This window comes from Scyliorhinus torazame, chromosome 6, assembly GCF_047496885.1.
Source record: "Scyliorhinus torazame isolate Kashiwa2021f chromosome 6, sScyTor2.1, whole genome shotgun sequence".
NCBI classification, from domain to species: Eukaryota; Metazoa; Chordata; class Chondrichthyes; order Carcharhiniformes; family Scyliorhinidae; genus Scyliorhinus; species Scyliorhinus torazame.
Window position 1 is genome coordinate 167818394 of NC_092712.1, and position 26293 is coordinate 167844686.

At 48.4% G+C, this 26293-nt stretch overlaps 1 protein-coding gene across 5 annotated transcripts in view; it reads right to left on the minus strand.

Moving 5' to 3' along the window:
* LOC140425138 (cytoplasmic dynein 1 intermediate chain 1) overlaps window positions 1–26293 on the minus strand; it is a 502251-nt gene that overhangs the window by 365247 nt on the left and 110711 nt on the right. For 4 of the 5 annotated variants that reach the window (XM_072509063.1, XM_072509066.1, XM_072509061.1 and 1 more), the window contains exons 2-4: window positions 18535–18652; window positions 6224–6338; window positions 2722–2863 (exon numbers count right to left, since the gene is read on the minus strand). In XM_072509063.1, the coding sequence (XP_072365164.1) occupies window positions 2722–2863; window positions 6224–6338; window positions 18535–18642 (365 nt within the window). In that variant the 5' untranslated portion in view covers window positions 18643–18652. The remainder of the gene's footprint in view (window positions 1–2721; window positions 2864–6223; window positions 6339–18534; window positions 18653–26293) is intronic. The other variant, XM_072509064.1, reaches the window with a different exon arrangement.

Sequence of the window (26293 nt, forward strand, 5' to 3'; positions counted from 1 at the left end):
AGTCCAGATCAGGGATCCTCCCCAGCATCTGCCTCATAAATTCAACATCATTCCAGTTTGGGACATGATGTTTGCTAACACCACCGGTATCCGCTCCAGTTTCCCGCTCACCATAACATACCTTGTTCCAGAGTCAGCCACTACACTTTTCATCTCAAACACCACCTGCTTATTGATCAAAATCGCCACCCCCTTCGATTTTGAGTCCAATCCCGAATGAAATACCTTCCCAACCCATCCCTTCCTCAGTCTAGTCTGGTCCCCCACCTTCAGGTGAGTCTCCAGTAGCATGGCCACATCCGCCTTTAATCTTTTTAAATGTGCGAACACACGGGCCCTCTTGACCGGCCCACTGAACCCTCACACATTCCACGTGATCAACCATAGTCCCTCTTGGGCCAGCCTCCAGCCCACACCTCCTGAATGAAATGAAATTAAATTAAATTAAATGAAAACAAAGGGGTCGAGGTGGGGTAGAGCTAATCATCTGAAGTTGTTGAATTGGTGATCGTATTGCTGAGCACCTTCAGTCTGTGCGCATTCAGGACCCTGACCTTCCCGTTGCTAGCCATTTTAACACACGACCCCGCTCCCTTCCACATGTCTGTCCTTGGCCTGTTGCAATGTTCCAATGAAACTCAACGCAAACTGGAGGAATAGCATCTCATCTTCCGGTTAGGCACACTACAGCCTTCCGGTCTCAACATTGAATCCAACAACTTCAGATGATTAGCTCTACCCCACCTCAATCCCTTTGCTTTCATTCCATTTTATTTTAACTGTCTTTCACCTTTTATTTCTTTCTCGTCTTTCTTGATATATATTCCCCCCCCCCCACTCTTACCCCCTATCTTATCCCCCTTTTCTTCCCCCTTTTTCTCATTTTACCTCTCTCCCATCCATGTTCCCCCTCCCCCACATCCCACATCTGTCACAATTTACCCTTTGATTTTAGTTTCGCTGCCATTTGGCCTTTCACACCTTTTATTCTCTCTGGGGACTGCCATTAGCCCTCTTTTCCCTTGGTTTCTGCGGCTATGACTTTCATTCCCTCACCCTACTGTATAAATATCTCCCACTTTCTTTGCCTTTTAGCTTTGACAAAGGGTCACCTGGACTCGAAATGTTAGCGCTTGTCTCTCCCTACAGATGCTGCTAGACCTGCTGAGGTTTGCATTTTCTCTTTTAATTTCAGATTCCAGCATCCGCAGTAATTTGCTTCTAAACAATGAAACCTGGAAGTGCACATACACATCATTTAAGGTGGAAGGACAAGTTAAGACGGTTGATAAGGGGTCCGAGGCTTTATTAATAAATCACAAGTGAAAATATGAGGATGTCAAGCTTTATTAAACTTTTATAAACACTGGTTAAATCTCAGCTGTTAAGTGTGTTCAATTTTAGGCACCCACAATTTAGGATGGATGTTAAGACCTATAGAGGGTGCAGAAGATATTAACTAGGATAGTACCCCAGTTTCAGAAAGGTTTTAGGGTGGAGGTGTTCAAAAATCATGAATCGTTTCGATGAAGTAAATAAGGTGTATCCAATAGCATAAGGGTCAGGAACCAGAGGGTACAAATTCAATTGGCAAAAGAATCAGAGGCAATATGAGGAAACATTTTTTTCTTAAAAACAGTCAAGTTGCAATGATCTGGAATTCACTGTCTGAAAAGATTTTGGAAGAGGGTGCAATTTCATTCATTTCATAGTAACATTCGGATGGGAATTGGATAAATACCTGAAGGGAAACATTTAAAGGGCAAAAAGAGATGGTGATGGAAGGAGGTGGGGCTGAAATTGCTTGGACAGCTGTAATAACCCTGGCCGACGGGGATGGTCCAATTGACCTCCCTGTGGGGCATTTAGAATACGAGCTCCCCCGTTGAGGGCTCGTGAACCAGGATTGGGGCCGGCATGATCAGTAATCCAGGCTGGGACTTACCTGCTATATGCTGCATTGCGGCCTTTACTTTTGTTTTCGTAAATAAACCTTTGTTGTTTAACCTTCTCTGGAATCCTGAAGATATTATAATAGCTCTAACAAAGTGCCGCTACAGGCGGAATGGGCTGAATGGCCCCCTCATGTGCCATAACTTTCTATGGTCTAATTATTTTCTGCATTTCTATGTAGCTTGAACATAATTCAGCAAGTGATTTCTTTTCAGTGGTTAGAATATCTGTGGTTTCTCCCCTTTAAGCTTCTTTCCCCAGGTTCCCACCCCTACCCCTAATAAACTTTAGTAAAATTTAGATTTTTTTGTATATTCTCTCAGAGTTACACTTATTTACAGATGTCAGACTGATGATGTTCCATTTTTGTTTCAAATTTCCAGCATCTGCAGTATTTTTCTTAGTAAATATGACAATTGTTCAAGAATCCATTGAAAATTAATCAAGTGTATTCAACCCACGTCTTTCCATGTGTAACTGAAGCGAACTGTGGGTGAAGTAGCTTTGTACTTTCCTACCCTCTATATTTGTCTTTTCTAGCAGCAATAACAAAAAGCACTGACATGACGTTCAATCATTACACTTCCCAAAATTATTCCATTACGTTGCTTTCATTCTTTTCTTTCACTGTTCAGCAAACCATTTACCCACGCGAGTCACAGATCAATGATGCAGACAATAGTATTAATGGCATCTTATCAAAATAACACCAAGATCATAAACTATCCTTGCCAAATCACCAAAACATGTTACAAAAAAACTGATTACCTTCCGCCATGTCCACCGTCTACAGAGTCTTGGCTACCAGCTTCACTGGGCGTGCTCACTGATTTCGAGGAGGGAGACATAGGGGTTGGGACTAAATAATGAAAATAACAGGCATCCCATGTTACTAATTGCAGTGGTTGCACTGATGGTGAGCAACATCAGACAAGAAACAAAACAAGGAAAAAATTTAAATAAGTGGGGAACATGGCAGAAAATGGAATTGAAATGGTAAAAGCCAAAAGCATAAAGAAAAATTTAAAAAAAGAGGGAAGAAAGCCAAATGAATATTTAATTTTTGTATTTTTGCAAAAATAATCACTCAAAATGAGTTTGGAATGTGCACATTGTAATCATATTAAAATGCAGCAGGGTTTCAACTGTCCCCATAACATTACTATTGTGAAACTATTTGAATCACACATGCAAATATTCTAAAGAAAAGATTATGTTATTTATTGCAATAATTTCAGAGTTCAATGCTAACATATAGGCAAACAGCAGAAGCTAAAAATAAATTTGTCAAAAACAAATATGAAACAAATGTTTCCATTATCAATTGATACATGTCCCAAGATACAAAAATAACTTTAAATGAAAATTATTAAGCAGAAATCTCTCACCCCACAGAAGCATTGAAAAAGGTCACTTCAATTAGTCAAACGTTTAACATTACTGATGGGGATGATCATTTAATTCAATATATTATAAATTGACAGATTCACATGGTCAGCATTTCCTTCAAAGAAGCTGCAATTTTCTTTGTTAATGCAGAACAATATAGATTATAAATTGGGTCTAATGCATATGGAAGCAAATATATTTAGAGTTAGAACAATAACATTTGTTCTAATATAGTTTAAAAATCTGGTAACAGACCTCCACATCACAATTCCAAAATGCTTAATTTTATTCCAACCCATCTTAATGCAATTGTGAAAAAGCAGTCTGGTGATTCTTTGATTATCAAAGAAACATTTATTTTGAAATAGCTACGTCCACTTGTAGTTAAAATAAATTTAAGGGGAGTGATAATAATGATTGCTCTTTTAAAAATCCAGCTCAACCACTAAGGACTGAGAGGCCTCATTTTGTGCTGCATAATTCCATAACTTAAAGCACTGCTTCATTTTGCATTTATAAAGGCTTCTGACAAAGTATATCATATTATGTGAACAGATTTTCCGAATTGCAGCTGAAACCCCATCAGAAAATACACAACTATATGTGTATTTATCCGCAGATCACGTCTCTCGATATTTGTAAAGGCAAAAAAATAAACTAAGGATGATCATGTCCGAAAACTATGAACTAGATCAAAAAAAATTTGAAGAAATAACTGAACAAAACACAACTGAACACAAAACATACATTGTAATGGTACTCTTGGGAAAAGCAGGTATGAACAGAAAATCAGCTAAAACATCAATGCATTTAGAAAAATAGATCAATATAATGATCTCTTTAGCCATCTACTCAGCCATTTTAACATATTAACATTTGTTTAATATATCTCATCATAGAAGTTCATTTGAAACTGGGATTATTGTACAGCTTTAATAATACTGTGCTGAAGGTATTCAGGTCCAAAATTTGCAGGTTGAGTTCAAAGTTAGATCACAAGTACTTAGGATTTGATTTAGAACAAATAGAATCAATATTTCTTTCCACTAACCCATTAAAAATAAGTTGCGTCTTATCTTGCTACCCTGCAGCTTTTTAACAATATTAACTGCAACTGCATTGATAAGAATTTTTTTCAGAAGGCTACATGAAAAAGGGCACAAATGACAGCAAGAAAAACAGATGCCATTAAATGCAGGACATGCAGTGCAGTAAGAACCTCTGATCAAAAGCAATATTGACTTTTCTATAAGAATGTAACACTTCGGATTTGATTTTTCTTGTTCACTTTTTAAAAATCTTTCATTATTCACAGTGGAATTTTTAATTTCCAAATAATTTATTTGATCAGTACACACCTCAATGTGGAAGTATGTCTGTAATTTTTAAAATAGTAATTCCCAGAAGTGCCCAGCCACTTTGAAAATACGTTCCCTCCCTAATTTCTATCCAAAGGCTAATGACTTTCATTACACGGGATGATTTGAAAAGCCAAGAGTGGGCACAAAAGGAAATCTGGTTGGATAAACGGGCTCCAAACGCAGTACCACAGTGGTGGGACACAACATGTATGAATGTTAGTATTCAACTGCAGTACTGTGGGGGAAGAAAAGGAGTAGGGGAAGAAAAGCTAATCATGCCACAGGTTCACTCATCCTTGTGCAAGCTCTGGTTCACAGCAGCATTGGCAAGGGCTGTGCCATATTCATTGGCACAGAACAATCAATAAAAATGGACCTGAAAGATTTACTCTGTTCATCTCCTCATAGATGCTGCCTGGCCCATTGAGCATATCTCACATTTTCTGATTTTATTTGAGATGTCCAGCATCAGCAGCATTTTGCTTTTGAATAAAAATGTTTAAGGTAACTTCCAGTTTTCTTTTGTTGTTTGATAATTCTTGAATTGAGTACAACGACAAATGAATCAATTGCATTCTATCAACATGGCCTTATAGTCCATTACCTATTGTCAATTCTCTTTCAATAAATCTAAGCTCGTAAATTTTAATTTGGCTGAGAGAATAGTTTCTTTAAATAAAAATGTTGATATTTCCCAATTTTCTTTTATTGCCTCTCCCAGTTCGTTCCGATTTTAATTCCCTCTTTTTGTAGAAAATTTGTCAAGTTATATTCTTAGTATTAATTTTTCCCTTTCTCAAATTTCTCGGCTGTTTAGTATTAAGATTTCTGCAGTTTTCCAATTTTAGTATTTTCATTTCCAAAATCTGCAGTTAACCATTAAAATTCCAATGGACAGTATCATTTTCCAACCACCACTCCAATCAGGAGCTTCACTTTTCAATTGAGCTGTAAAATGAGCTTTTGCAACCTCTTTTTCTTTTAAAAAAAGGTACTTACAAACATACACCCATCCAAAAGCACGCTAAATTGAGTTCATTTAGTTCTTATTTCTATTTCTTCTTTCATCTCCCTCCCAAGTTTTATATTCTATTATTCCACTTTTGAAAAGGAGTGTGCTGGAAAACATTTAAACTTTTTTTGTACAAAAAAATTACCAATGTGGGAAATGTCCAAAGAGATAAAGCTCCATGTCCTTTAGAAATTTAAACAAAAATATATATTTTATGTCAGGATTAGAGAAGCAAAATCAGAAACTGCTGGGAACCAAGTGAGTCGGCACATAACCTGCTCACTTAAAAATGGCCAGATAAACCATATTTATAAATTTCAACTTATTATAAAGCAGATTGAAAAAGCTAAACTTGTGAAACTTTCACTTACGTTAAGAAAAATAACCATGGAACAATATTAAAATGATCATATAGCATTTTGCCTTTTACTGCCTTATGATTTTGCACAGCAGAACAAATGCCAGATTTAACAAGACCACATGACAAAGCAGTGACTAGACTCCTTACCTAATGCTGGCTCTGGTGCTATGCCAATGCTCTGTAGCAAAGCCTCGGTCTCTCTTCGCTTGCGGTCAAGATCAGAGTCCTCAGGGGGCGGTTCTTTTTTCTGTTGCATCTCAGCCTGAAAGAACAACAGGAAGCTCAATTAAGCTGGCTTTCTATAGAAAATATGATTTTTCCCCTCATGTCTGGAATAAATTCCATATTCAAATACAGAATGGAATAATGAGGTAAATATAAAGCATTAAATAAATGTTCTAGCACACCATATTCACAACTGCTGTGCACAACATTCATTGATGTAAACATAGGAACAGAGTTTAAAGGAGTTTTCTCCAGGACCCGATAATGGCAAATGGCAAATCCCTGATTTTCTTTTATTTCAAGGTGCTGAGCAAGTTTCCCCATTTAGATTTTCTGCATAACCTTGTTGCATAAGTAGTTTGGGGTTTGACTTGTTATGCTAAGTTATTCATATTGCTATTCCGAAAATATGCACATAACTACAAATATTACATTAACCTCATCAATAATGCCGATTATTTTATTTTGTAACCCAACAAGCTAGATTAATGAATGATCAGGAGTGTGCCAAAGTTTAAATCCTTTGTTAGAGGAATAGAGTGAAGCTGAGTCCAGAACTGGGGGTCAGAATGAATGAAGGCAGAGTGTAGATGAGCAGTAAGATCTGGTTCTGAGGTTGGAAAGAACAGGGGGGAAAAGGCTGGATATGTGAGTGCTAATTAATTCTGGCTACCTATATATCCGTTTAAGAAAATGTATTCAAAGCAATATATATCCAAAAATGAAATGAGCTCCTATACAGCAGAAATACAGACCATTCAACATACTTTGAGAAAGACAGGATCAGGCTATTCAATGGTGCACAAGACTCACAACCTAACTGATGTGCTTCTTAAAGAAACTATTTCTGATTTATTTTGCAGGCTGGATTTTAAACTGGTATGCTATACAGACAATTGTGGTTTTATTCATAATGTAGTCTTGAGCCCCCTTAAGGGATGGGGTTTGAGGGTCATGTGGCCTGTTCAGCCAATCAGGCCAAGTAGCACAAATCCTGGGGCTGAGGCAGGCGAGAAACTGTAGTCAAAGTCATCGGTAACATCATCATCATTCTCTACATAGTTCTACAGTTACTCTGCTTGGTGGTCGCCACTCCTTCCAAGATACTACATTTGACGACGAGGATCAACGGAGCGCTTTTCATTAGCCATGGAGAAGGACATATCGTCCAATCTCCCTGTTACACATGGACATGAAGCTACTAGCTAAAGGTGTTAGCGTCAAGACTGGAGCCTTGTCTCCCAGAGATGGTGGGGAAAAAAAACAAACGGGGTTTATAAAGGGGCGGAGGCTGAGAGCAAACGTAGGATGATTGTTGAACCTGGTTCTTACCACTGAGGAGGGTCTGCTTCCAGAGATCATTGTTTCGTTTGATGTGGAGAACGCTTTTGACCGGGTAGAGTGGGTCTACCCGTTCACGATACTACAGAAATTTGGTTTGGACCGGGCTTCGTAGCATAGGTGCGGCTGTTGTATGTGGTTCCATTTGCCAGTGTTTGCATTAACAAAGTGAGTTCTGAACCCTTTTGGCTATACCGGCAGGGATGTCCGACATCCCCTTTGTTATTTACGTTGGCAATAGAGCCACTAGCCATTGCGTTGAGGACTTCATTAGCTTGGGCAAGAATAGTTAGAGCAGGGGTGAAGCATAGGATCTCCCTCTATGCTAACGATTTGCTATTATATATTAGGAATCTGGAGATGTCGGGGGACTTCCGGATGCGGCGATGACCAGCTAAGTCGCACGTTTCGGCAGCTCCCGGTGGAACGGACTTTTGGGCTCTTGATAGGAGCCCCAACAGCAATTTTAACGGCTAAAAACACCGTGCGGTAAACCAGAAGGGTATTCCCCCTGGACACGGATGGAAAAAGGAGAGGAAAGTGGCCGGATTGCAGCGGATCCTTTGGAACAACGGCAAGGAAGGCAAGCAAAAACCAAGATGGCGTCGGAAGGTGGCAGTTTCATATGGGGCCCTGAACAACAAGAGTTCTTGAAATGCTGCGTGGAGGAGATAAAAAAGGAAATGAAGAAAGAGTTGTTGGCCCCGATACTACAGGCGATCGAAGGGCTAAAGGAGGAACAAAGGACCCAGGAGCAGGAGCTTCGGGTCGTGAAGGCGAAAGCAGCCGAGAATGAGAACGATATACAGGGCCTGGTGGTGAAGACGGAGATACAGGAGGCACATCAGAAACGATGTGTGGAGAGGTTGGAGGCACTGGAAAACAACGCAAGGAGGAACAACCTGAGGATTCTTGGCCTTCCTGAAGGTGTGGAGGGGGCGGACGTCAGGGCATATGTGAGCACGATGCTGCACTCGTTAATGGGAGCGGAGGCCCCGACGGGTCCGTTGGAGGTGGAGGGAGCGTACCGAGTTATGGTGCGAGGATCGAGAGCAGAAGAAACTCCCAGAGCCATAGTGGTGAGATTCCTCAGTTTTAAGGATAGAGAAATGGTCCTTAGATGGGCGAAGAGAACTCGGTGCAGTAAATGGGAGAACGCGGTGATCCGCGTTTATCAAGACTGGAGTGCGGAGGTGGCGAGAAGGAGGGCGAGCTTTAATCGGGCCAAGGCGGTGCTTCATAAAAGGAAGATAAAATTTGGAATGCTGCAACCGGCAAGACTGTGGGTCACATATCAAGGGAGGCACCACTACTTTGAGACGGCGGATGAAGCGTGGACTTTTATTGTAGAAGAAAAACTGGAATGAGTGGATTATTAAAAAGAACGTTTGGACAAAGTGGTGGGGCGAATGTGGGGGGCGAAGAGGGGTTTTATGTTCTAATCCTGCGGTATGGTAACTTTTCTTTCTCCCACAGGTGGTGATGGGGGGAGGTGGGGAGGGAGAGGAGATGGGGCGTTGGCCATGGGAGGCGGGGCCGAGGGAGAAGCGCGGGCTTGGTTCCCACGCTATGATAATTATGGCGGGAATAGAGAAGCAGGAAGGAGGGGGCGTCGCACGGTGCGAGCCGTGGTCACGGGGGGAAGCCGAGGTCAGCCAGAGTTTGCTGACTTCTGGGAGCAACATGGGGGGAGTAATTACGCTAGCGGGGGGTCTAGCGGGGGGGGTGGGAGGGGGGAATTACTGGGTTGCTGCTGCTGGGGAAAGGGGGGAGTGGGTACGGGAGAGGATGGGCGGGGGGGCACCGCCTGGGGGAGATACAGCTGCGTGGGAACTGGGTGAGAAGCTGGAAAAAGATGATGGCTAACCGGCAAGGGGGGGGGGGGTGGGAAGCCCCCCAACTCGGCTGATCACGTGGAACGTGAGAGGGCTCAACGGGCCGATAAAGAGGGCACGAGTACTCGCACACCTTAAGAAACTTAAAGCAGATGTGGTTATGTTACAGGAAACGCACCTGAAACTGATAGACCAGGTTAGGCTGCGCAAAGGATGGGTGGGGCAGGTGTTCCATTCGGGGCTGGATGCGAACAACAGGGGGGTGGCTATATTAGTGGGGAAGCGGGTAATGTTCGAGGCAAAGACTATAGTGGCGGATAACGGGGGCAGATACGTGATGGTGAGTGGCAAACTACAGGGAGAGATGGTGGTTTTGGTAAACGTGTATGCCCCGAACTGGGATGATGCCAACTTTATGAGGCGAATGCTAGGACGCATCCCGGACCTAGAGACGGGAAAGCTGATAATGGGGGGAGACTTTAACACGGTGTTGGAACCAGGGCTGGATAGGTCGAAGTCCAGGACTGGTAGGAGGCCGGCAGCAGCCAAGGTGCTTAAAGATTTTATGGAGCAGATGGGAGGTGTGGACCCGTGGAGATTCAGTAGACCTAGGAGTAAGGAGTTCTCGTTTTTCTCCTATGTCCATAAAGTCTATTCGCGCATAGACTTTTTTGTGTTGGGTAGGGCATTGATCCCGAAGGTGAGGGGAACGGAATATACGGCTATAGCCATTTCGGATCATGCCCCACACTGGGTGGACCTGGAGATAGGGGAGGAAACAGGAGGGCGCCCACCCTGGAGAATGGACATGGGACTAATGGCGGATGAGGGGGTGTGCCTAAGGGTGAGGGGATGTATTGAAAAGTACTTGGAACTCAATGACAATGGGGAGGTTCAGGTGGGAGTGGTCTGGGAGGCGTTGAAGGCGGTGGTTAGGGGGGAGCTGATATCAATAAGGGCACATAAAGGGAAGCAGGAGAGTAAGGAACGGGAGCGGTTGCTGTAAGAACTTTTGAGGGTGGACAGACAATATGCGGAAGCACCGGAGGAGGGATTGTACAGGGAAAGGCAAAGGCTGCATGTGGAATTTGACTTGCTGACTACAGGCACTGCAGAGGCACAATGGAGGAAGGCGCAGGGTGTACAGTATGAATATGGGGAGAAGGCGAGCAGATTGCTGGCACACCAATTGAGGAAAAGGGGAGCAGCGAGGGAAATAGGGGGAGTGAGGGACGAGGAAGGAGAGATGGAGCGGGGAGCGGAGAGAGTGAATGAAGTGTTCAAGACATTTTATAAAAAATTATATGAAGCTCAACCCCCGGATGGGAGGGAGAGAATGATGGACTTTTTGGATCGGCTGGAAATTCCCAAGGTGAAAGAGCAGGAAAGGGTGGGACTGGGAGCACAGATCAAGGTAGAAGAAGTGGTGAAAGGAATTAGGAACATGCAGACGGGAAAGGCCCCGGGACCGGACGGATTCCCAGTTGAATTTTACAGAAAATATTTGGACTTGCTCGCCCCGGTACTGACGAGGACCTTTAACGAGGCAAAGGAAAGGGGACAACTGCCCCCGACTATGTCTGAAGCAACGATATCGCTTCTCTTAAAGAAGGAAAAGGACCCGCTACAATGCGGGTCCTACAGACCAATTTCCCTCCTAAATGTGGATGCCAAGGTCCTGGCCAAGGTAATGGCAATGAGAATAGAGGAATGTGTCCCGGGGGTGGTTCACGAGGACCAAACTGGGTTTGTGAAGGGGAGACAGCTGAACACGAATATACGGAGGCTGTTAGGGGTAATGATGATGGCCCCACCAGAGGGTGAAACGGAGATAGTAGTGGCGATGGATGCCGAGAAAGCATTTGATAGAGTGGAATGGGATTATTTGTGGGAGGTGTTGAGGAGATTTGGTTTTGGAGAGGGGTATGTTAGATGGGTGCAGCTATTGTATAGGGCCCCAGTGGCGAGTGTGGTCACGAATGGACGGGGATCGGCATATTTTCGGCTCCATAGAGGGACAAGGCAGGGATGTCCTCTGTCCCCATTACTGTTTGCACTGGCGATTGAGCCCCTGGCGATAGCGCTGAGGGGTTCCAAGAGATGGAGGGGAGTACTTAGGGGAGGAGAAGAACACCGGGTATCTTTATATGCGGATGATTTGCTACTATATGTGGCGGATCCGGCGGAGGGGATGCCAGAAATAATGCGGATACTTGGGGAGTTTGGGGATTTTTCAGGGTATAAATTGAACATGGGGAAGAGTGAGCTGTTTGTGGTGCATCCAGGGGAGCAGAGTAGAGAAATAGAAGACCTACCGTTGAGGAAGGTAACAAGAGACTTTCGTTACCTGGGGATCCAGATAGCTAAGAATTGGGGCACATTGCACAGGCTAAATTTAACGCGGTTGGTGGAACAGATGGAGGAAGATTTCAAGAGATGGGATATGGTAGCACTGTCAATGGCAGGGAGGGTGCAGGCGGTTAAGATGGTGGTCCTCCCGAGATTCCTCTTTGTGTTTCAGTGCCTCCCGGTGGTGATCACGAAGGCTTTTTTTAAAAGGATAGAAAAGAGCATCATGGGTTTTGTTTGGGCCGGGAAGACTCCGAGAGTGAGGAAGGGATTCTTACAGCGTAGTAGGGATAGGGGGGGGCTGGCACTACCGAGCCTAAGCGAGTACTATTGGGCCGCTAATATTTCAATGGTGAGTAAGTGGATGGGAGAGGAGGAGGGAGCGGCGTGGAAGAGATTAGAGAGGGCGTCCTGTAGGGCGACCAGCCTGCAGGCTATGGTGACAGCCCCATTGCCGTTCTCACCGAGGAACTACACCACGAGCCCGGTGGTGGTAGCTACACTGAAGATTTGGGGACAGTGGAGACGACATAGGGGAAAGACCGGAGCATTGGGGGGGTCCCCGATAAGAAACAACCATAGGTTTGCCCCGGGGGGAATGGATGGGGGATATGGAATGTGGCAAAGAGCAGGAATAACGCAACTGAAAGATCTATTTGTGGATGGGAAGTTCGCAAGTCTGGGAGCGCTGACCGAGAAATATGGGTTGCCCCAAGGGAATGCATTCAGGTACATGCAATTGAGGGCTTTTGCGAGGCAACAGGTGAGGGAATTCCCGCAGCTCCCGACACAAGAGGTGCAGGACAGAGTGATCTCAAAGAAATGGGTGGGGGATGGTAAGGTGTCGGATATATATAGGGAAATGAGGGACGAAGGGGAGACTATGGTGGATGAACTAAAAGGGAAATGGGAAGAAGAGCTAGGGGAGGAGATCGAGGAGGGGCTGTGGGCAGATGCCCTAAGCAGGGTAAACTCGTCGTCCTCGTGTGCCAGGCTAAGCCTGATTCAGTTTAAGGTATTACACAGGGCACATATGACTGGAACACGGCTCAGTAAATTTTTTGGGGTGGAGGATAGGTGTGCGAGGTGCTCGAGAAGCCCAGCGAATCATACCCATATGTTTTGGTCATGCCCGGCACTACAGGGGTTTTGGGTGGGGGTGACAAAGGCGCTTTCAAAAGTAGTAGGAGTCCGGGTCGAACCAAGCTGGGGGTTGGCTATATTTGGGGTTGCACAAGAGCCGGGAGTGCAGGAGGCGAGAGAGGCCGATGTTTTGGCCTTTGCGTCCCTAGTAGCCCGGCGCAGGATATTGTTAATGTGGAAAGAAGCCAAGCCCCCGGGGGTGGAGACCTGGATAAATGACATGGCGGGGTTCATAAAGCTAGAGCGGATTAAGTTCGTCCTAAGGGGGTCGGCTCAAGGGTTCACCAGGCGGTGGCAACCGTTCGTCGAATATCTTGCGGAAAGATAGATGGGGGAAAAAAGAAGGCAGCAGCAGCAGCCCAGGATTTTGGGGGGGGGGGGGGGGGGGGGGGGGGAGAGGGGGAGGGATGGGGGGGGGGGCGGGGGGGGTGTAGCCGGTGACAAGGCAGTTGCCAATTAGGGCTAGTTTTTATTTTTGTTATTTAATATTTATTTATTTTTTGTTTATATAAAAAAGGTCATTGTTATCTGTATTGTTATAATGTTGTGTAAAGGATGCACAATGTACTGTGTTGGTTGACCAAAAATTTTCAATAAAATATTTATTTAAAAAAAAAAGGAATCTGGAGATGTCAATGGGAAACATTATGGGGATCTTGCAATGTTTTGGAGTCTTTTCTGGCTGTAAACTAAATATAGGAAAGAGCGAGTATTTTGTGGTTGAGGCATCGGGCAGAAAGGAGAGGCTTAGGGGGTTACCATTCCAGTTAGTAGGAACTAGTTTTCGGTATCTGGGGTCCAGATAAGCAAGGGACTGGGGGAAACTCTGGATGTTGAACTATACAATTTAATGGGGACGGTCAAGGCAGACCTGCAAAGATGGGATGGTCTCCCACTATCTCTGGCTGGCCAAGTACAATCAGTTAAGATGAATATCTTGCTGAGATTTTTATTTCTATTCCAGTGCTTCCCGATGTTCCTTCCCAAGGCGTTTTTCAGAGGGATTGACCGGCTTGTGACTGGGTTTATTTGGATGGGCAAGGATCAGGAGGGTGGTGCTGCAAAGGGAGACAGACACAAGCAGGGGACTTGCCTTGTGGTGATATGCCTGGAAGCAATATCATAGATGGATGGTGTGTGACCTCCAACCAGTAGGTGGTGGTACAGCCACACCATGCGGTCTCCAGACCGTAGTCATGTGACAAGGGACTCCCATGTTAGTGGAGACACATTTAACCATCATAGATGATGAATAGAGGAAATGGTATTATGACATATAGGTGAAGGTCATCGTGCGAGGTCATCCATTTCAATTTGGATGACGTGGAATTTATGAGGCGGGTGCTGGGGAAGATTCCGGACCTGAAATCTCATCGGCTGATTATGGGGGTGGACCTTAATACTGGTCCACCCCCTGGATCCGAGATTGGAACGGTCAAGCTCGACGTCGGGGTGGGTATCGGTTACAGCCAAGGGGCTTCAGGGTTCATGGAGCACATGGAGGGGTAGATCTGTGGAGATTTGGGAAACCGAGGGCGAAGGACATAAGAACATAAGAACTAGGAGCAGGAGTAGGCCATCTGGCCCCTCGAGCCTGCTCCACCATTCAATGAGATCATGGTTGATCTTTTGTGGACTCAGCTCCACTTTCCGGCCCGAAAACCATAACCCTTAATCCCTTTATTCTTCAAAAAACTATCTATCTTTATCTTAAAAACATTTAATGAAGGAGCCTCTACTGCTTCACTGGGCAAGGAATTCCATAGATTCACAACCCTTTGGGTGAAGAAGTTCCTCCTAAACTCAGTCCTAAATCTACTTCCCCTTATTTTGAGGCTATGCCCCCTAGTTCTGCTTTCACCCGCCAGTGGAAACAACCTGCCCGCATCTATCCTAACTATACCCTTCATAATCTTATATGTTTCTATAAGATCCCCCCTCATCCTTCTAAATTCCAACGAGTACAGTCCCAGTCCCAGACGAGAGTGAAAGAATTTTCATTTTACTCCCATGTGCAACAGGTGTACTCCCGAATAGATTTTCTCATGGGAGGATAAGACGTTGTTGGCTGGTGTGGTGGATGTCGAATATTCGGCAATAGTGGTGTCGGACCATGCCCAAGTGGAGCGGGAAAGCAGTGGTCAGGGGGGAGTTTATTACGATTCGGGCACACAGGGAAAAGGCGGAGCGGGTGGACATAGAAAGGCTAGTGTAGGAAATCCTGCAGGTGGACAGGAGGAAGGGCTGTTACAGAAACGCCAGACGTGGCAAATGGAATTTGGGTTGTTAACCATGGGTAAGGCGGTAGGGCAGTTGAGAAGGGTGAGAGGGTGGTATATGAGTATGGCGGGAAAGCGAGCAGGATGTTAGCGCACCAGTTGAGGAACAGGAGGCGGAGAGAGAAATTGGGAAAGTGAAGGACACTGGATGGAACACGGTCTTGGACCCGGCGGGGTGAATAGGGTGTCGAGGGAGATTCATAGCAAATTGTACAAGTCGGAACCCCGAGCGAGGGAGGAGGGGATGAGGAGGTTTCTGGGAGGGTTGGAGTTCCCGAAGGCTGATGAGGAGCTGGTGAAAGGCTTGGAGGCCCCAATTGGGCTTGTAGAAGTGGTAGAGGGAGTTGGAGGTGATGCAATCGGTTAAGGCCCAGGACCGGATTGGGCACACGGTGGAATTTTACAAGAAGTTCTCGGGGATGTTGGGACCGCTGTTGGTAAGGGTTTTCAATGAAGCAAAGGAGTTGGAAGCGCTCTCCCCGACTTTGTCACAGGTGTCAATTTCCCTCATTCTAAAACGGGATAAGGATCCAGAAAATTGTGGGTCGTATCAGCCGATCTCCCTGTTAAATGTGGATGCCAAACTATTGGCGAAGATCCTGGCCACTAGGATAGAGGACTGCGTCCCAGGGGTAATTATGGAGAACCAGACGGGATTAGTTAAGGAACGGCACTTGGTGACCAACTTTAGGAGGTTGCTTAATGTAATCATGATGCCTCCAGAGGGGCGCACGGTTGAGGTGGTGGATGCAGTGGATGCAGAGAAGGCCTTTGATCGGGTGGAGTGGGAATACTTATGGGAGGTCTTGGGGTTATTTGGGTTTGGGCTTGGTTGCAGTTAGTAGGAACTAGTTTTTGGTATCGTCACGGGTCGTGGCGAGTGTGCGGACGAATCGGGTGAGATCGGACTACTTCATATTGTACCGGGGGGACGAGGCAGGGATGTCCACTTTTCCCACTGTTGTTTGCCTTGACTCGAGAACCATTGGCATTGAGAGAGTCGAGGGTCTGGAAGGGGATAGTACGGGGGGAGGGGGTGGAACACAGGGTCTTGCTATACACTGACTATCTGCTTCTGTCCATATCGGACCGGCTGGGGGGAATTGGAGGGATTATGGAGATATTAGAGGAATTTGAGCGATTTTCGGGAGACAAATTGAATATGGGTAAGAGTGAGGTCTTTGCAGTCCAGGCCAGGGGACAGGAGAAGAGACTGGGTGAGATGCCATTTAAGGTGGTGGGAGGTAGCTTTCAATATTTGGGTATCCAGGAGTGGAAACAGCTGCATAAACTGAATTTGGGGCGACTAGTTGAACAGATGGGGGACTTTCGTTCGGAGGTGGGTTGCGCTCCCGTTGTCATTGGCGGGGCGGGTACAGACAGTTGAAATGACGTCTTCCAGAGGTCTTTGTTGTTTTCCAGAGTCTCCCAATTTTTATTCCCAAGGCGTTCTTCAAAAGGTGAATGCAGAGATCTCGGGATTTGTTTGGGCGGGGGAAGGCCCGCGCGTGAAAAAGGTGCTGCTGGAGCAGGGGATCGGGCCCCCCGAATTTTATTAACTACTACGGGGCGGTGAGCACTGCGATGGTCAGGAAGTGGGTAGTGGGGGTGGGGTCGGTATGGGAGTGGGTGGAGGCTGCCTCACTTCAGGACACAAGTTTGGGGGCATTCTTAAAAGCACCTCTATCGTTCTCACCGGCTCGGTACTCCACAAGCCCAGTAGCAGTGGCAGCCCTGAGGGTGTGGGGACAGTGGAGGCAGCACATGGGGTTAGAGGGGTGTCGGTGTGGGCACCGATATGTGATAACCACCGGTTCGCTCCCGGGGGGGCTGAACGTGGTGTTCTGGAGGTGGCAGCGGGCAGGGATCGAGAGATTTGGGGACCTCTTTATTGACGAGGGTTTCCAGAGCCTGGAAGAGCTGGAGGAGGAGTTTGAGTTGCCAGGGGGGGGAATGGGTTCCGGTATCTGCAAGGTGAGGGATTTTGTGCGGAGGCAGGTTTCGACCTTCCTGCACCTGCTGCACCAGGGGCCAAGGGTAAGGTGGTGTCGAGAACAGAGTAGTAGAGGGGAAAGTCTCTGAGATCTATAAGGAGCTGATGGAGTGGGAGGGAGCCCCAATAGGGGAGGTGAAGAAAAAGTGGTAAGAGCTGGGTGGGGTGTTGGAGGCCAGGTTATGGGAGGAGGCCCTGAGGAGAGTTCATGCGTCCTCATCGTGCGCCAGGCTCAGCCTGATACAATTTAAGGTGGTCCACAGGGCACACATGACTGTGGCCCAGATGAGCAGGTTCTTTGAGGAGGTGGAGGATAGGTGTGGGCACTGTGCGGGGTGTCCTGCAAACCATGTCCATATGTTTTGGGCACGTCCGAGGCTGAGGGTTTTCTTGCAGGGGATTGCACTGTAAATCCTATGATTCTATGAAGGAAGAAGGTGGACTGTCTGAAAATGAAGGTAGATCTCCAGGAGCTCTCAGAGGCCAGAAGCTGGACCTCCTGAGAACAAAGATGGATCTCCAGGAACATTTTTAGGCTGGAAGATGGACCCCAAATCTGAAAGGTCTACCTGCAGATGCATCCTCAATCTACTGCTGTTGTGTTCCATGGTCATAGACTGCCTCCATCCAGACGAATGTGTGTGAAGGTACGAATGGTGTCACATTTTCCCTTTTGTGTTAAGCTCAGGGATAGTTTCACTAACTTACCTCGTTCTTTGTTTTCCACATCCAATGCTTCCTCAAAAGCTTTCTAATTTGAGAATCAATTCTACTTGCTTCTTCAGCATTTCAGAGCAAGTGAATCAACTTCATCTCCAAACTGAAATTTCAAGCTGAATTAACACAAGAGATTTGTAATTCATAAGATGGTCTTAAGCAACTTTAAAGTTCCATCTGCATTGACTGTCAGACTATAATTTTTTGATGGCTAATTTAGTATGATCAAAGGGAAAACGTTTTCTCTTTCCAAGTAAAATTAACTTGTTTAAACAGTGCTAGTGAAGAGTGGGGAGGAAATCAGATCATGGGAAGGGTGTAGGATAAAAGTAAGTGGAAAGACAACAAGACACGCAGGATGAACATACTTCAACACAGTCAATTTCATGATGAGACAGACATAAGGAAAATAGTAGAATTTTACAACTCCTACTGAGTTTGAAAGGAACTAATAAAATTAATTTGATTATTATGCCAAGTACAAATTAAATTTAGCGATCCTCGAGATTGAATCTTTCCGATGTTTTTGCTCATTTAAAGCAATCTGCTTTAACCATTTTCCCCAAGTTGACTGACCTCTTTCTTTTTCCTTTCTTCCTCTTTCCTTTTTTTCTCTTCTCGTATCTGAGCCAGTCGTTGCTTTTTACGCTCCAGTTCCGCTTTCAAATCACTTTTATCAGACATTTTGGTATACCTGAAAGATCCAAGTTAGAAATTAAAGACATAGCATCCTTTAGGATTTGTACTGTATATGCATCAAATCAAGCTTTGTCAAACTACGTGTGTAACTTCCTTTTGCATTTGCTGTTTAATTAGTATCTGAATTTTTCAATTCTTCCTTTGCTGGTGAGCTTGCTGAAGGCTGGACAACATGTCTGTAACCAAGCCAGCAGACAAAACTTTAAACATATATAATGTGGGTAATTTTAAACCTAATTTCCAGGTGCAAATCTACCTGATAAGATTAAACTGGCATTCCACACCACATTCAATAGTTGCTTCAAAACAGAATAAAATCAGAGAAGGTGCAAAGCCAGCACTGACCCCAAACTAGTTAGTTTCTCCTACAGGCAGGTTAAGTTAAAACTGCACCCAGAGCGATGTCCGGTGCAATGTAGGAGGGAGGTCGCATAAAAGGTGGCATCCATGAAGGTCCCAGGATTTAGGTCCTTTTTGCCCGTTTTTGCTCGGAATTTATTTTGGGTTTTAACCCAGAACAGGGAGAAAGTTTAAAGTGCTGAGACTTCCAGTGATGGCAATGTGCTGAGTAGTCACACATCAGATGGCTCTCCTCCATATGACAGGAAAATAGGCACTTTTGGCCAAAATGAGCAGCAAAACCAGACTTAACAGCCCCTCACCGTCAACAATAGTACAAATGACAAAATGCCAGGAGTCAACAGCTCGAGATACCGCAGGGCCACCAGAAATTGTGGCAAGGGACAGAATCAGCAAGCAAGTGGGTCGGCGGACCCACGAGACAAGGGGGCCCCTACCTCCCCAGAGAGAGAGAGAGAGAGAGACCGGCGACCCAGAAAACATGCTCCCTCCCCCACCCCTGTCAGGCGATGGATGGAGGATGTTCCGAACCAAGGAATTAAATTCAATGAAGGATAACATTAAGGCCGAGATAAAGGCGAGGGTCAAGTTGCCGGTGGCGCTCGCCGCCATGCAGATGGCGCTCCATGAGATGGGGAGGAAACTGGAAGCCCAGGGGAACACTAGCTGAGAGCTGGAGAAGGCGTCGACAGATCAGGGCAACTGAATCGTCGCCCTGGAAGTCCAGATCAAGAGGTTGGTGGTGATCTAGGGGACCCTGAAAGGAAAGATCGAGGACCAGGAAAATCGGTCGAGGAGGCAGAACATTCGGATACTGGGCCTGCCAGAGGGGATCGAGGGCAGGGACCTAACTGACGACAAGGCCCAAATGCTGGGCAACCTGGTTGGAAGGGACAGCTTCCCCAAACTGCCAGAGATCGACAGAGCTCACAGGTCACCCCTACCAAAGCCCAGGGCCGGGAAGCAGCAGAAGACGATAACAGCCAAGCTCCACAATTATCAGGCCCAAGAAAGGATCCTTCGATAGGCTCGACAGATGAAGGCGTACAACTGAGGGGGACATCAAATAAGAGTGTACCAGGACATTGGGGTGGACCTGGCAAAGCGCAGAGCCGAATTCAACCAGGCAAATGTGGCCCTGTACAAGAGCCAGATCAGATTTGGGATGTTATTCCCAGCCAGGCTCTGGGTAACTTACCGGGGCAAAGAATATTATTTAACTGCCTCGGCAGAGATGGGCGTGTTCGTCCGTTAGAATGGTCTGGATAGGCAGCAAGAGAGGTAGCGGTGAGGAAGACGGAGAGGAGTCAAAAGGGAAAAAGAAAAAATGGCCAATTTTGCGTTGAACTGCTTTGCCTCACTACGAACAGAGGAACTAGCTCATTGGAAGGAGGGGCAAGGGCAGCAGAGTGCAGGAGAGGGTGAGGAGGAGACAGTCAGAACACGAGCAGAGAGGTGTAGGAAGGGGTCAAATCAATCCTGGGAGGAGGGGGGCCACCACACTCGCGGGAAAGCTGGTGCCAGGAAGTATGAGAGGGGGCCACTGCGCATTTCCCACCGGGGGGTGGGTGTGGGGTCTGGCAGCAGGGGGTGGGGGTGCTAGAAGGAAGGCGGGATATCAGGAAGGGGGAACCAAACGATAAAGGGGGGGGTAGTGCTCTGGACTCGGTTCAGCAGATCGATATTTGAAACGTGGAACAAACGATATTTGAAACGTGGTATCAGCCATATTGGAAGATCCCTGAACGTACACACAGTTGGCGGCCATGTTGGATGGCCCCTGGAAAAAGGGAAACCCCGGAGCACAGGGGCACAGTCTCATGGTGAGAACGGTGACCGCGTCCATTTTGAATGGCCCCCTGACAAACAGAAACCCCGGAGTGCAGAGGCACATCCACAAGGCAAGTATGGTTGATCCCGCAGGAGGGGGGAGGAAATAGTCACATGGAACGTCAGGGGACCTTTAAAGGCCCAGTGAAAAGATCCAGAGTCTTTGCACACCTGAAAGGCATGAAAGCTGACCTAGTCTTCATCCAAGAGATGCATCTGAGGGAGAAGGACAGACTGCGGGTAAAGAAGGGCTGGGAGGGACAGATCTACCATTCCTGTTAAGGGACGAGAGTGAGGGGGTAGCCATAACTTAGTAAGAGGACAGTGTTTGAGAATAGTTACGGACCAAGGGGGACGGTATGTCATGGTCAGCGGTGTCCTGGATGGGTGGGCCCTAGCAGCCTCCCTAGACGTGGCCGCGCGTAATACCCGCGCCTACGGCCCCGACCGCGCGGCAGCCCATTGGGCTCCGTACGTACCCGTCGCGACAAACCCACCGCCCCCCCCCGGACACCCCACAGGCTTGCGCAGTCCAAACGCCAAGTCGCACCGGGGGCGCCCGCTGCTATTTCTGCGGCCAGGCGAAACACCCCCGGCAGCGCTGCCCGGCCCGCGCAGCGATCTGCAAGAGCTGCGGAAAAAAGGGCCATTTTGCGGTTGTGTGCCGGTCCCGCGAGGTCGCCGCTGTCCAGGAGAACAGGGAGCCCTGCAAGCAGTTTACGCTCCCCACCCGCTGGCGCAGCCGCTCTGGGTCCCGACCACCGTGGTCCTGGGGGTACAGGGAGCCCTGCACGCCGCTTACGCTCCCCAACCCCCCCCCCCCCCCCCCGCACCCCATGTATGACCCGCCGGCGCTACCACTTTGGGTCCCGACCACCACTCCCCACGGAGAGTTCTGGCCGTCTCTACCGCCCCCCTAACCCCCCCCCCCCCCGCGCTCCACGTCTGACCCGCCGGCGCTACCAACTTGGGTCCCGACCACCGCTGTCCCCGGAGAGGAGGGGGCCCCGCGCGGTCCTAACGCTCCCCAACCCCCCCAGCGCCCCATGTGCGACCTGCAGACGCCGCCATTTTGGGTCCCGGCCACCACGAGGGGAGGAAGGGCGCCGCCATCTTGGACCACCCCAAACCTCTACGACGCGTGGGGGCGGCCATTTTGTCCACCCCCGTCGCCATCTTGTGACCCACCAGCCACGTGCGATGTATGGGGGCGGCCATTTTGTCCATCACCGACGCCATCTTGGACGGCAACAACGGATCCCACTCCACTACTACAACCACGTCTCGCTTCAATTACGCTCGATCAAGCTCGGCCCCGGACACTCCAGACGACGACGACAACGGTGCTAATAAACGGCCACGAGACGCCATGCCTAGTCGACTCCGGGAGCACGGAGAGCTTTATCCACCCCGACACGGTAAGACGCTGTTCCTTGACCACCTACCCCAGCACACAAAAGATTTCCCTAGCTGCAGGGTCCCACTCCATACAGATCCAAGGATTCTGCATAGTTACCCTAACGGTGCAGGGGAGGGAGTTCAAAAAGTACAAACTAAACGTCCTTCCCCAACTCTGCGCCCCCACCTTACTGGGATTAGATTTCCAATGCAATCTACAGAGCCTTACGTTCAAATTCGGCGGCCCAATACCCCCACTCACTATCTGCGGCCTCGCAACCCTCAAGGTGCAACCCCCGTCCTCGTTTGCGAACCTCACCCCGGATTGCAAACCCGTCGCCACTAGGAGCAGACGGTACAGCGCCCAGGACCGGACCTTCATTCGGTCCGAAGTCCAGCGGCTACTAAAGGAGGGCATAATCCAGGCCAGCAATAGTCCCTGGAGAGCGCAGGTGGTAGTAGTGAAGACAGGGGAGAAACAAAGGATGGTCATAGACTATAGCCAGACCATCAATAGGTACACACAACTAGACGCGTACCCTCTCCCCTGCATATCCGACATGGTCAATCGGATTGCCCAATATAAAGTCTTCTCCACCGTGGACCTCAAGTCCGCCTACCATCAGCTCCCCATCCGCCCAAGTGACCGCAAGTACACAGCCTTCGAGGCAGACGGGCGATTATACCATTTCCTAAGGGTCCCATTTGGCGTCACAAACGGGGTCTCGGTCTTCCAACGGGAGATGGATCGAATGGTTGATCAACATGGGTTGCGGGCCACGTTCCCATATCTCGACAATGTTACCATCTGCGGCCACGACCAGCAGGACCACGACGCCAACCTCCAAAAATTCCTCCAGACCGCCAAAGCCTTGAACCTCACATACAACGAGGACAAGTGCGTTTTTAGCACCAATCGGCTAGCCATTCTGGGCTACGTAGTGCGCAATGGGATAATAGGCCCCGACCCCGAACGTATGCGCGCCCTCATGGAATTCCCCCTCCTGCACTGCCCAAAAGCCCTGAAACGCTGCCTGGGGTTCTTTTCATACTACGCCCAGTGGGTCCCCCAGTACGCAGACAAGGCCCGCCCCCTAATACAGACCACGACCTTCCCTCTGTCGACAGAGGCTTGCCAGGCCTTCAGCCGCATCAAAGCGGATATCGCAAAGGCCACGATGCGCGCCATCGACGAGTCCCTCCCCTTCCAGGTCGAGAGCGACGCCTCCGACGTAGCTCTAGCGGCCACCCTTAACCAAGCGGGCAGACCCGTGGCCTTTTTCTCCCGGACCCTCCACGCCTCAGAAATCCGCCACTCCTCAGTGGAAAAGGAAGCCCAAGCCATAGTGGAAGCTGTGCGACATTGGAGGCATTACCTGGCCGGCAGGAGATTCACTCTCCTCACTGACCAACGGTCGGTAGCCTTCATGTTCGATAATGCACTGCAGGGCAAAATCAAAAACGACAAGATCTTAAGGTGGAGGATCGAGCTCTCCACCTTCAACTATGAGATTTTGTATCGTCCCGGAAAGCTGAACGAGCCGTCCGATGCCCTATCCCGCGGCACATGTGCCAACTCACAAATTAACCGCCTCCAAACCCTCCACGAAGACCTCTACCACACCCGGGGGTCACTCGGTTTTTCCACTTCATCAAGTCCCGCAATCTCCCATACTCTTTAGAGGAGGTCCGTACAGTCACAAGGGACTGCCACATCTGCGCGGAATGCAAACCGCATTTTTTCAGGCCGGATGGTGCGCACCTGATTAAGGCTTCCCGCCCCTTTGAACGCCTTAGTCTCGATTTCAAGGGGCCCCTCCCCTCCACCGACCGCAACACATATTTTCTTAATGTGGTGGACGAATACTCCCGCTTCCCATTCGCCATTCCCTGCTCTGACATGGCCGCGGCCACAGTCATTAAAGCCCTGAACACCATCTTCACACTGTTCGGTTGCCCCGCATACGTCCACAGCGACAGGGGGTCCTCTTTCATGAGTGACGAGCTGCGCCAGTTCCTGCTCAGCAAGGGCATAGCCTCAAGCAGGACGACCAGCTACAACCCCCGGGGGAACGGGCAAGTAGAGAGGGAGAACGGCACGGTCTGGAAGACCGTCCTACTGGCCCTACGGTCCAGGGACCTCCCAGTTTCACGGTGGCAGGAGGTCCTCCCGGACGCCCTCCACTCCATCCGGTCGCTATTATGTACGAGCACTAATCAAACGCCTCATGAGCGTCGCCTTGTCTTCCCTAGGAGGTCCTCCTCTGGAACGTCGCTGCCGACCTGGCTGGCGGCCCCAGGACCCATCTTGCTCCGAAAGCATGTGCGGGCACATAAAGCGGACCCGTTGGTCGAAAGGGTTCACCTCCTCCACGCGAACCCGCAGTACGCTTACGTGGAGTACCCCGACGGCCGACAGGACACGGTCTCCCTGCGGGATCTGGCGCCCGCCGGCAACACACACACCCCCCCGACACCATTCACCCAAACCCCCCCCTTCCTGCCACCGCCGCACCCCGCGACCGCCCCCTTCCCAGGAGGATCGGTTCCCCTCCCCTCAGGCCCGACCAAGAATAAAGCCCAAGCTGAAACCGTAAGGCTCCCGGAGACGACAACACCGGTACAAGCACCACCACCACCGGGGCCGAGGCGATCGACACGGACGACCAGACCGCCCGACCGACTCGTGGCGTCGATGTAAATCAAAATATGGACTTTTCACAAGAACATTTTGCTTTTCTCCCGATACCTTCTGTAAATAGTTGAAACAGGACAAAATTGTACAATACTGTATTGCCATGTGAATGTTTTTTCCTCCCAGGACCAGCCCTGTAAACCCTTACCACCATACGAAGCATCACCCCGCCGTGTTCATTTTTGACAAGGGGTGAATGTGGTAGTATGTATTGGGGGTCATGTGGGACTGGAAGCCCTAATGTCATTGGCTGACAGATCCCGGGTCCTGGTTGGCCGTTGACTTCTAGCTCCGCCCTGAAGGCGGAGTATAAGAAGCCGGAGTCCTCCCCCGCAGGCCATTCTACTATCGAGCTGCGGGGGAACAGACACGCTTAATAAAGCCTCATCGACTTCACTCTATTCGTCTCACGGAGTCTTTGTGCGCTACAGGCAGCAACTGTTCGACTTCATCCTGGAAGTCGACAGAAGATAGCTCGGCCATAGAGCTTCTGGTGAAGGGCAACAAGCTACAACTAGACTTTAACCTGCTATCCACCAGGAAGGCAGTGCACCAACTCTGCCAGACACGGGGGACTTTTTACGAACACGGAGAGAAGGCTGGCCACCTGCTGGTTCACCAGCTGAGAAAGCAGGCAGGCAAAAGGAAATAGCTGAGGTAAAGGATAACAAGAGGCAGACTGTTAGCTGAACCAGCAAAGGTCAACAAAGCATTTGAGGCCTTCTACCGGGACTGTATACCTCCGAGCCCCACCCCCAATGGGGACTCGGCGATAAAACGGTTTGTCGATGGACTGGACAGGTCAGTCGTGGGGGGTGATGGGGGGGGCACAACTAGTACTGGGAAAGGTTATGGAGAGCATCAACTCCATGCAGGCGAGGATGGCGCCAGGACCCCCTTCTACGAAAACATGGTGACAGCATTGGCCCTGCACCTGCGGGAAATATTCGTAGACTCGCTAGCGAGGGGCACCCTGCCTCAATGCTAACACAGGCCGCAATATAGCAGAGACCCAAAAATGGCAAAAGACCCAACGGAGTGCAGATCATACAGACCCATTTCGTTGCTCAATGTGGCCGCGAGAATACTCGCAAAAGTCCTGGCGAAGCGGCTGGAGAATTACGTGCCAGAGGTGGTCGCAGAAGATCAGACGGACTTTAAGGGAGCTAACTGCGAACATGAGGTGCCTGCTGTACGTGATAATGATCCCATCCCTGGAAAGAACACCAGAGGTGGTCGTCTCCCTGGATGCAGAAAAGGCCTTCAACAGAGTTGAGTGGAAATACCTCATTGAGGTACTAGAGCGATTTGGACTAGGGACAGGGTTCACCTCATGGGTGAAACTCCTATACA